This window comes from Xiphophorus hellerii, chromosome 10 (genome assembly GCF_003331165.1).
Source record: "Xiphophorus hellerii strain 12219 chromosome 10, Xiphophorus_hellerii-4.1, whole genome shotgun sequence".
NCBI lineage: Eukaryota > Metazoa > Chordata > Actinopteri > Cyprinodontiformes > Poeciliidae > Xiphophorus > Xiphophorus hellerii.
In genome coordinates, this window is record NC_045681.1 from 21030199 (window position 1) to 21042434 (window position 12236).

At 39.3% G+C, this 12236-nt stretch overlaps 1 protein-coding gene across 1 annotated transcript in view; it reads right to left on the reverse strand.

Annotated features, from left to right (window-relative positions):
- The window catches only part of LOC116726780 (ras-related protein Rab-26-like), an 82246-nt gene that overhangs the window by 32909 nt on the left and 37101 nt on the right, over positions 1 to 12236 (reverse strand). Inside the window, exon 5 of the mRNA XM_032573664.1 lies at positions 33 to 85. Within this exon, the coding sequence (XP_032429555.1) occupies positions 33 to 85 (53 nt within the window). The remainder of the gene's footprint in view (positions 1 to 32; positions 86 to 12236) is intronic.

Consider the following 12236-nt stretch of genomic DNA (forward strand, 5'->3'; position numbering starts at 1 on the left):
AGACGAGCATCTTTCAAGGTGATTGATCTTACCCTGATGTTGTCAAAGGACGCTCTGTTGGTGACGTCATACAGAAGCAGCAGAGCTGGGAGGAAAGAGACAAGACAAAAAAGAAAACATTTTTGCATTTAGCTTTATTTTATCTTTAAAAACCCAACAAAATCCTGCAGAGGAACTCCTGTCAAGTTTTAATTCGGCTTTAGTTTCTGCCAGATAGCCACTAATTCATCTCAGTGCAGATGTTAAAAAGTGATGGTGAAACAGGGACATCGCACCACTGGGAGAGGATTTATTAAATGAGAGAACAAAGATAAAACAAGACAAGATGAGAGAATCTGGAACTGTTTACCTTCAGTTCTTTTATCGGATCTGCTACTCGTTAAACATCGACATCTTAACATATTTATAGCTCGTGCTTTTTAGTCGTTTATATTTTAAAGTAGCTATCTGCTACAATGACGTAGCATCGCACCACTCTGCCGTTTCAGAGCCCAACCTCATGTGGTGAGGTAACCCATAAGAAAAAAAAAAAAAAGAACAGTCTATAACCCGCCTTCTGAATAACAATTTGCAGAAATTTGCACAGGTGAAACGCAGGGACAAAAAGAAAATAAAAAATGTAAATGGATTACAGTGTTGGCTCAGGGAAGTGCTGAACTCTGCTCTTTAGCGCAGCATTCGTCTGCTCGCTGACAACATAACTACACATGTGAATCCTAATGAGCTCCAGCAGCTTCGCGCCGCCACAGAGAATAATATCACCTCAGGCGTGTTTTTAGTGGAGAGATGTGGGCATTATGAGGCTCTGCAGGACAGGAGGAAAATCATTACACCTACAAGGCTCATTTTACCTCATTTTCACAGATGGCTTAACCTTCGGCTGGAAAATGTGCCCTTAGGCTATTACCTCCACAACACTTCACCACTACCTGCCGCATGTAATCCCCACAGTCCTCGTCTCCGTTACATATATGTCACTGTCCCGTCCTGTTTTGTTTTTTCACTTTTCCCCTCCGTACTCGACCCTTCTACATCTCAGCCGTAGCTGCTACGTCTCCAGATCCAAACTGAATTAAAAGTTTGGCTTGCGTATTCCAGCCAGGCATGTCTGTGAAGGGCGTTTAATGAGTTGTAATCACTGAGTGCTGTCTGAGCGTGTCAAACCAAGAAACGGAGGATGAGGTGGACAGTGGAAAGTATCCAGAAGGAGCGGGAAGATGTGACCGACGAGTTAATTTCCTCTCTCATTGGTGGACTGCCACTGTAAGGCGATCACAGCAAACCACAAGGAGTCCATACACACACATGCATACACACAAAATCCAATTAGGAAGACAAAAGAAAGGAAAAAACATTGTCACAAATAAAGCCCCAACACCTCCAAGTTGAAGACTTTACTTAAGCCGGTCAACAGTTTTCTCCTGTGGGAATGAGTCATTATTTCACAACGTGGGACTTTGTTTTTAATCAAGCACATTTCTTCGTTTCAGAAGGTGTTGTGATGTTTTATCTGTAAACCATACGAGATCGGAGCCTGAATAATTATTCCTATATAATGGCCGAGTGTTGCTTGTGAACTCTCCATCTGCCAATTAGTGAGTCTGAAAACACACCAGACATCAACATGCAAAAAAGCTGCGTAAGTAGGGATGTTTTAGAAAAGAACGCCCGTCCTAAAAGCGTCAGCTAAATGCAGCAGGTGAAATTTAATCGAGACCCTGAGAAGTACGAGCTACCAGTGAGAAACTGTCTAAACCTGCTGAAGAACCAACGTGGTCTGGACTCGGGAGTCACTTAAGGACAGAGTGTCCAATTCGTTGACTGGAGCGTATTTGGAGACGAAGGCATGTCAGGAAAAATAAAAAAAAAATGTACACAGCTGAAGTAAGCGTGAAATACTCCGCAGGTGTGAAAGCGCACATGCCAGAACGCACGGCTGCAGGATTTGTTCTACGGTAAAACGTGTGTGTCACTTAACCTTGCAGTTTAACACGTCTGTTACGGAATATGGATGTTTGCATGAGACAGAGACGGTTTGTCGGAGACAGAAATTACATTTGATGCAGAACGGACCTGTGAGGTGAAGAACATGCTAGAATCACAGTATCCTGACACAATAAGCCCTACAACGGATTCAAGGAGTCTTGGCGGACTCACCTACACAGTGATGCAGAGCCGTCTAAACACAAGAATTATCCCCAATCAACATCCGAGAATACCAGCAGTCTCTGTACAGAGGTCCCGTGTAAATAACGTCTAAAGTGGTCAAGGCGGTCATTTTGATTGCTGTGCAATTTGTTTAAATACTATATCAAACCAAAACAAAGCCTTGCTGTTATAGTTTTTACATTTATTGCCCAAAAGAAAGGAAATACAATAATTTCTACCCATTTTAGTCTCAGAAAATCAGTTTGGCTGCAGCGAGTTTTGAGGTGGACGAGAAATTTGGCAACTATTGTTCAAGGAGCATCTTCAGCGTGCTTGTCCCCAAACAAAGGCAATGAGGTAATTCATTCAGACAATAGGCCTGATTAGGTTTACTCGTTTGGGATGGTATAACTTCTTTGCATGTAGCTGAGTTGAACTTTACGCTCGAGTGTACTCGAGTCGAGCAAATCTCAATCTCGTAATCTGTTGATGACAATGACAAATAAATCTTATCTTATCTTAAATACCCTCAAATTGAAGCTGAATAAAAACATAGCTAATGTCTAAGATGGCATTACTTTTACCTTTCTGGTTTAAGAGGTTGATCAGTGTATAAAGCTACTGAGTACAGATTTTTATCCAAAGGTAAAAAACTTCCCTGAGATTCTGCTTAAGGACAAACCAAAGAAACCCTAAATAGGTGTCATATCTAAAATACTCATGACTTGTTTCTAAATGACACTCAGACATATAAAGACTTAATTGCTTAAAATTTTCTGTTTAGTCTGACGTGTTTTCTTTAAAGCTCATCTTTGTACAGATGTGCTTTATCATTGGTCAAATATATGAAAGCCAGTAATCTGCTGACTATGTTTCATAGCTCCTATGATACTTGATACTGCCAACACAAAAGACCAAAAATGGGACGTTGAGCAGACGTCCAAGCAGAGTGTTTACATGTTGAGTTCAGGGCAGTGATTTGTGTGTCTGATCTGGGCGTGAACCTTGGAGAGGTAAACACGAGAAGCAATGCCTGAAAGAACAACCGCTCCCTTAATAAATCCACAGGCTTACTGTACAACAAACAGAGTGATGTTGACTGGTGACCAACGTGGTTTTCTCCCTTTGCCCCCTCATCGTTCCAGCTGCTGTTGTCATTTCTGCCGAGTCTCCTGTTTAACAGTGGGCGGCAAGTCTTCATCTTGCCGTGTCAGTTTTTACAGAACAGTGGATCAATCATAATAGAGTTAAAACTCCCCTCACAGCTGCAGCTCAATGCATTACCGAGGTTCAAAATGTTACACTATGAAAGTTGGCTCCATGACGTGGGTTCAGACATCGTGTTAAACTAACTTTCCATTTTCCTTTAATAAAGTAGAAGTCGGATGTTTTTTCTGCATCCAGGTGTCTTTTGGATGATGAAGATGAAGCTTTGCCTTGTCCTATTTATATCCAACTCTTTTCCATTTGTCTCTAATGTTTTGCTTCCCCCATCACTCTTCACCTCGTTTCTAAATGATTCACGTTTCTTAATTCCTCTCTGCCATCAACACACCCAAGAGTAAAGCTAAGCTCTACACATTCCTCCTAATGACCCAATTATTTTAGAGGTGTTGAAACAGATATATAAAACTGTTTATATGAGATCGTCTGTCATTCAATCCCACTAAACATTTATAGAGGTTGATAAGCCAGGAATACAAAAGCAATTCAATTTGCTAAATGTAGTAATAATACATTACTTTTTTCTATTTGGAAAATTTACATTCCCTGACATGCATTATTTTGGTCCAATATGAAAATATGACCGTCTCCTTCCTGAAAAGTGGAGTGGTTCGACATTTGACCTTTTGTGATATTGAGACAATCAGGGGGAAAAAAGATAACAGAGGTGTAGGAGACAGATAGTTCTGTCCAAAAATAACCTACCTGCCCATTTAGTTAATCAACTCAATTGGTTGCCATCACCATCTACAATAACTCTTTGACGACTTTGAATTGATGAGCTACAACGACATTTAATTTCCCTTTGGGATCAATAAAGTATTTCTGAATTGAAGTTGCATAAATTAAGGTATTGACTGGGTTTTACAACCGAATCCTTCAAGAGCGTCAACATCTTTGATGCTTCTCTATAGGCTGACGCTCTCCTTTCTTTTGGCTGGTCAGCAGAACACAGACGAATGTAATACAAATCGACGTGGATGAAAGTATCAGCTTTTCACAGCATTTTTATGGAATTGTTACCGTCGTAAAAAATTAAAAATAAACAGACGTTTAACACCAGTCCACTCGTTTGAAGGTTGGAAGTGTTTTATTGGGGCCTCGGTGGGATTACAAGTCACAATCTTCTATCAATTTATTGTCACATAAATTAAAAAGTAATTACATTAGCGACTGCACCAAAGGGAACCTGACATTTGACACTGCTGCTGTGGAAGAAGCATGTCGGAAATGCCAGCATGGGATGAATGTTTGATTTGGTCTGTACTTTATGCCTTAACATTTACAGAACTGCTGGCAGCTTCATCGGCCGAGTGGCAAATAGCGTCAAAGCAGATGAGAAATCCATGAGAACCATTATAATAGATGCTCTAGATACAAAGTTGTGGATTTTACGGATTTTTTTACCATTGGTCCCCCAACAGCGTGCTTGAAGGGACTGGAGGCCACACCGGTTAAAAGTGAAGTATTGCAAATTTCTACAATACAAGGACCAATAGCAGGAAAAAGCTTTATAATCACCATGTGGAGGATGTTGTTAGGACGGGCAGATGGTTTCATTTTGTCAACTAAAGATTAAATGTCAGAGTCACTGGATCATGCGTCTTCAGAGACTTAAAGGGTGGAGAGCCAGAAACAAAGTCATGACATATTGATGGACAAATGCTTCCTGACATTTTTGACCTTGATCACACAAAAAATACATAAATAAAAAATTTGAGTAATTGCTGTCATCTTTAGAGGACACTGGTACTGTAGGAATCACAGGGAAAAGAAGACAGTTTATAGTTTCAGACAGGAACTTAGAAAGTTTCTCTTATTTCAGAAATGAGATTGAAGGACTATTCCAATCTGGTTGTTTTTATGGATTCATATAAAAAGAAACAAAGACCCCTGAGGTGGAGCCTGTGAACCTCAAGGTTAGATGCTGAACTTGTTCTACCTTATGACACCGTTTTGAATTTCCGAATGGATTCATTTCAACCTGTTACCTTCCTTCACCTGTGGTGGCGCTGCACCAAAAACCGCTGAAGGAAACAACACAAAAACGTCAAACACTGAGCTGAACTTCCTTCACAAAACGGAAACAAATATTGAGTGGCGTCAGATTTCTCTTTGGTAAAAGACCCTGAGAATTTATCCCTCTAGCACCAGACACACGTGTATTTATCCAGAATACCTTGCGCTTTAAACTGCTTCCTGCTTTTGGAGCGGTTTCTGGTCTACTTGGCATTCGAACTGCTCCAGAGTTCACTTCAACCAGTTTTTTGAGTTCGCTCTATTGGGTCTGCATCAGAGTTCGATTACACATCGACACCTCCCCAAATGAAATCAGACTTTCTGGGCAAATAAACTACAGCTTGATGAAAGCAGACTAAACGGGGTTGATGTGAATGCATGAGGCATCAATTATAAGATATGGACGCATCTACTTGAATACCTTGATTTGTTAAACTGATACAAACCACTGAGAGATATAAAGAATAAAGCTTAAAATAAAGAAAGTAGTCTATTACAAATGTACATCTGTTGATCCAAAACATCTAATTGTTTTTTTCTGACAGCCTGAAACGTAAGGTCAAAACTCTTGTCTGAAAAGGAAGCATTCCCATTAGACCGACAAGATAGGTCAACATCAGATCATGGTGTAACAGAATTACTTCATTCTTTAGAAGGGTTTCTTTCCCCCTCCTGAACTTTGCACTAGATGTTAATCTAAACTTATTCTGACATGTCTGTTGAGTTGACATTGTGCTCTGATGAAATCTCTAAAAACCATTCCACCCAACCCAATTCCCATTCAGACACGAAACCCAAGAGAGGTCTCTTTGATTCCCTTTTATGACCTTTTATAACCCTGGAACTGCAGAAATACACTTTTAGATATGCAATTAAAAGAAGGAACATGATTCCTAATGTCTTTTTTAATTAAAAATTAGAGTCCTACAACACACTTAACGATATGAAATGGTCCCAACTCGGCAGGATTACAATAAAAGCGACGTCTGGTTGAGATGTATTTAGAGAGCCATTATCAGTTTCTTTACAACACGGGGAACAAAGAGAGAGCAGTGGGGCCATTACCGCAAAATGAAGCAGCAGGAGTCCTTGTTCTCAATATTGCCTAAAATGCTCAATCGTGAAGCATTTGGAGGCATAACTTGTAACGCAGTCATTACCTGTTTCACAAAAATCAATTTTCGCACTCCATTTCTTCTACCTTTGTAGCGATGAGGGTTTCTTCGAGCGTCTCGTTTGGAAAGTAGTTTGTGCTTTTTCCATTCTTTAGAATCAAAACTTGAGGAATAATTAATCTGAAAGGGAAATATTAACTCATTATCCTAAAAAGCTAACTTTTATTTAGATGCAATTTCTTTTACTCTACTTTCCCCTAAAGGAAAAGTTGAAAATCATTCAGAGGAACATTTAGTGCTTTTCACAGAAAACTGTTCCTTTGTATTAGACAATTATATTCCAATCACACAGTTAAAAAGGTAGACAGTTTTATATTTAAATTCTTCTAAAACGCCACCATTGCTCTCTTTAAAACAATGACTGAACCCGTCTCTTCCAAGTTTTCCTTCTCTGTTCTCGGATTTCTTTCCTCCGTCTAATTTTAATCGTCCCCGTTCCCAGGTAACGCAGCTCCTCCTAACTCGTTCCACCTGCAGAGCGTGCTTCCTCTGCTCATATTTCGCAGCCTGTGGTTTCAGTTCACGCTGTGGAAATGACAAACTGTCAGCTCCAGTCAGAGAGGAGCGGTGGAGTTGGGCGGGGAGAGGGCTGCAGGTGTGCCGTGAGTGTGCAGCTGGGTTCTGGACCCGTCCAGACCTCGTTGGTGCCCTACACCAGATGGGCCTGGCAGATTGCGCTGGGCTGACTCCAGCCTCAGACAGCCAGGATCTTCCTGCTCTCACATTACGGGCTTAATGAATATTACGCTTTAGTACAAATCGGTGCTAAAAATACACCCAGTGATCTCCGTGGCCCTTTGCGGGTCTGTTAGCAGAGAAGATTTGATGAATCTCAAAACATGATCTTATCTGCTGGATTAATCTCTTCTCTGTTAAATTAACTTTTCTCGCATGTTTTCCACAGCACGACCTTTACATTTCAAGTCAACGTTATCAGCTCCTGCCACTCTTACTTGTTCAAATGTCAGATTTTATAGAAAAATCAACAAAAGTGTACTTTAAGATGAAATATTACATTTTAGTGTGAAATTAAAAACGCCCACGAGTCATATAAGAGAGAAACAAATATTTATTTTGACCACTAAAATTTGCCCATTTAAGTGAAACTACTGTCTATTTAAATGCAGAGTGTATATAGAGTATATTCAATAAATTCCAGTCACTGTTATTTCTTAACAGATTACTCAGTTTAAAGTGAAGTATTGTGTATTTTTAAGTATCATTTTATAGCTCAATCAATCAAGTAACTATGTTATCTTCATCTGTTATAGAAGTGCTGCATATATCAAACGTGACCTAAAAACTCACCTTTTTAGAGTTGCTTTTGAAACATAATCAATTACAAATTTAATGATGGCACTTGACTTAATGTAATGTTTTGATTGTTGATTCTATGTTGCATGACTTTGTGTTTGTTATGATGTAAAGCACTTTGAAATGCCCTGCTGCTGAAATGTGCTATACAAATAAAATTTGATTTTGATTTTAAAAGAAAACTGACTTCACAATTTGATGCTTTGAAATTAGGCTCCGTCCCTTTAAGAAGCCTTGGCTCAGTCCAACACTCCGTCTCCAGGAAGTCATTACAACATCTCTCCTCTGTTAACCCTTTATCAACGTTTTTACCAACGTTGCACTGAGAAGTAGCTCCTATAAGGAGCTCAGCTGATGTGCAGCTCCGCCAGGTGTTTGCTAATTGCTGCTGGCTAGTCAGAAGGAGCTGAGTGGAGGAGTCAAAAGGGACGGCTGTTCTGTTCTTGGAAACTGCAGATCCGAGGAGGAGTTTTGTGGAACTAGGCGGGGCTAGGTCCAGCCGGGTGTTTTGCACAGCTGAATGGTTGCCATGGGAGATTTAAGGATTTCTCAAACATGTGTGAAAGAATCAAGGAAAAGCTCCACATGTGTTTTTGATGGGAATAACATTATAACATGATGTAAAACTCATAAAAGTTGATTTTACATAATGCTGCCCCTTTAAATTTCCTGCAGTTTTTGTGCCATTTTTGTGCTGCTGGTCAGTGGAGACACAGCTGATTAACAAACCTTTTAAATCATGAATTTTTGATCTGTGTCTGTGTCAGAATCCTAAGAGTTCTCACAAAAAAAATTAACCAACCGCCTTTTTTCTTTGCCAAGTGCTGCCACTGCTGCTGGTACTGGTCATTTTACCACTTTGTCTTTCCATATTTTTGCAGTTTTAGAGATTCTCAACTTTTGCCAGACAACAAATTGGGCCATCCACCGCATCATACCATGTGTCAATTCACACCCCAAATCAGATGGACTTTTCAAGAACCCGAGACTTCGCTAATATGAGCCAATATAAAAAAAAGATAGGGACATAAGTTTTAAACTAGTCACAAAGATGCTAATGACGCTCTCTATATTGTCAAAACTGATTTAGTACTGAGGAATTTCACAAATATCTGTTCAGAAAAAGCTAATGGTAAAAATCTCAACAGCTTCTTGTGTAAAAGTTAAAAGAAAATGGCCATAGTGAAGCCTTTGGACATGAGAGGAGGATTTGAATTTAAACTGTGTTGATCTGTCACAAAACGTAACAGAATAAACCTCAGAATATCAAAAGTAATTTCCTGATTTTTAACTCGCACTAGCTCTAAGGCTCTGTTCACAACCCACTAGAACAAAGAAATTAGTTCCTTTACGCGAGCCTCCAAGAACAAGAACAAATCTCTTGGTAGCCAGGTCATTTCATGCTTCACAGGAGCTGCAGAGCACAACTCAAAAGAACTCTTTTTGCCTTTTCCACTGCAGTAAAACACTCAATACTAGACACCGCACAGGAAATACTGTAAGTTCTGGCCGTAATTTGTCAGGAATGAGCTGCGAGAACTCAGCTCATTCTGAGTTCTATGGCTAGACAAAACCCATAGTTACAGAGACAGAATATGGAACTACATTTCATCCTCCAACACCATGAGTACTTCATAATACAAAACGCTTATTGGCAGCAGCCACTGGCATCAAATGGTTTTAATAAGTGGGAAAATCTCTCATTTTTTGTGAAGGAATTTTGGCCAGTTTTTCTTTACAGGATGTGTTAATTCAGACAGATTGGATGAATTTCAAGGATCTCACTATCACATAGACAATCAGATTCAAGTCTGGACCTCGGCAAGCCTAATGTCTCCTGTTTTTATTGAGCCAGTCAGAGGTGGATTTGCTGGTGTGCTTTGGATTATTACCATCATCACAGCCCGACTGTGCTTCTTATTAAGGTCATGAACAAGCGAGAACAAAAATTCTCGTTCAGGATATTTCGGTTTAAAGCAGAAAATTATATTTCCGTCATCTACAGCAGGTCATCATCAGCCCACCTTTGATAGGAGAAATAAAAGTGGCACTCTGCAGATTTATCAGTTAAGCACTGAAGTCTTTCTTAATACAAGATTGGATGTATAGTAAAAGACAAACAAAACTCCCGAATTCCTTTTTAAATAAGAAAATAAACATTTTATTGCCTATATTTTTTTGTTTTGCTCTGACTGTTGTTCTTGGCCTTTTTTGAGTCTGTATGCTCCAGTTAACAATTAATCGATTTCTAAATTAGTTGATCTTTTCCATCGTTTCAGCATGATCAACAACTGGAGGTTGTTGATCATCCAGTTGTTCACTTGACAACTGATTCACTTGTGAATTTAATTGTACTTCTTACTTAATGCAAACATCACAATAGTGTTTTTGAGATCAGTAGAATATTGAGAGAGTTTTGCACACATTTGCAATGGAAACGCAGCTAGTGTGTGACATGCTGAACAAAGGTCCAATTCCTTTTCACAGAAGCCTTACAGGGTTTTATTGGACAGTTTAGTAAAATCATCGTTTGAAAACAGCCTTTTCCAATCCTTCAGGTCATCTTTGTCTCATTTTAAATTTATTTGGTGGTCTGAAACTTTTATGAATGAGAGAAATTTGTAAGGGCGCACATACTATTTGCAGCACTGTTTTTAAGTTTTTACTTTGAGCCGAGGCTCAAACGCGTTTTAGAACTTGCTCAGTTTAACTTATTGATGTTTTCCAATTGGGCAGAATCCTCTGACAGCCGGATCTTTTCAAGTCATGAAGTGCCGTCCGCTAGTTGAAGGCAGTGATGGAATTAGCTGTGTTTGGGCTGCGTCCTCTCCCCCGGTCCAGCCTGTCAGGCTGAATGAGTTTTATTTAAAAGTCAGGAACAGACGGACGGCTCAGAGGCTCTGATCCGAGGCTCCCCGGGTGTCTTGTTAAAGATCAGTGAGGGTAAACTGAAGAATTCACAGATCAGAACAACAGGCAATGGGCCAGAGGAGCACAGAGACGTCACCCCTCCTCTCTCATGTTGTTATAAATAACCTGACATCCAGTGGAATGGGAGCTGACCATGTGTGAAATCCAACACGGGCTAATAATTAAAGGTGGAAACCAAAACAAATTTTTCGGTTTGTAATTTATTAACCAGATTATCATGCTGGAATGTGAACTTTATTGGGATTGTTTGAAATCTACAGATACTTCTGAAAGTATTTGTACATAACAAGCTGGAGTGTATTTTACCTGGATTGATGGTTATAGTCCAGACTCAGGGTCCAACAGTAATAATAAGAATACACTTGTATAATTACATATATCTATTATTGATAGCCACGAAGACTGTATAGCGTACATATTGCACCATTGAACTACTGGTAATTTGTATCCAGAGACCCAAATTAGTTGTTTTTTTAATGGACATATTATTTAGATTTAACTTTATAGCTTTTGTCTTAACTGATGGATGGAATTTATCTTGTGACAATCTACAGGATGTTATCTCAATTTAATGTACACTGTAATGTTGTCTTTGCTTTGATGTAATAGTTGCAGTCGAAATATCTTAGAGACGGTAAACCTGCAGCTTTGCACCTCATTCTCTTCTAAAAAAAATTCTATATTTTTCAGTTTAGTGAGAATGTTATCTTCTACATCCTCTACATGAAATGTAAAAATATTGGAAGAATGTCGGCATAGAGATTTCCTCATGAAAAATATAAACGGAACGTTGCATTGATTTTTTTCATGGATGTTTGAGATATACTTGAATCTCCCTTGGCAACCATTTGGCAGTGCCTAAAGGTTTGGTCTCACAACGCTCCAAATATTTCTACTAGCTGAGATTCTGCATTACAGAGCACCCACTCCCTGACTCAGCTCCTCCAGACTAGCGGCAGCAGCGATTAGCAATCACCTGGTGGACCTCCACGTCTACTTAACTCATAAGAGATACTTCACAATTATCAAACTTTCCTAAAAACGGTTGTAAAGGGGATAATGGAGGAGCACTGAGGTGATGAAGTGCTGACAGTGGAGTCACAGCAAGAGCAGGAGCTTCTTAAAGAGACAGAGGCCCAATTTCAAGGTGTCTAATTACAAAGTCAAATATCATTTAAGTTTGATATTTGCAGCATTCTTTATAACTGAAGTTACTTAGTTGTGCTTTAAAATGACACAATGTGTCCGGAAAATACACTATTGATTCATTTATACACACATACACGCATTTACAATTTTAGATTATTTACAACAGATTTAGATGTTAAGTTCAATCTTTTCAAACAAGACAAATTCCCAATAAAACATATTAAAGTTTCGGGTTTTAATTTTGCTGTTTAAATGTGGCAACAAAAAAAAAGTTCT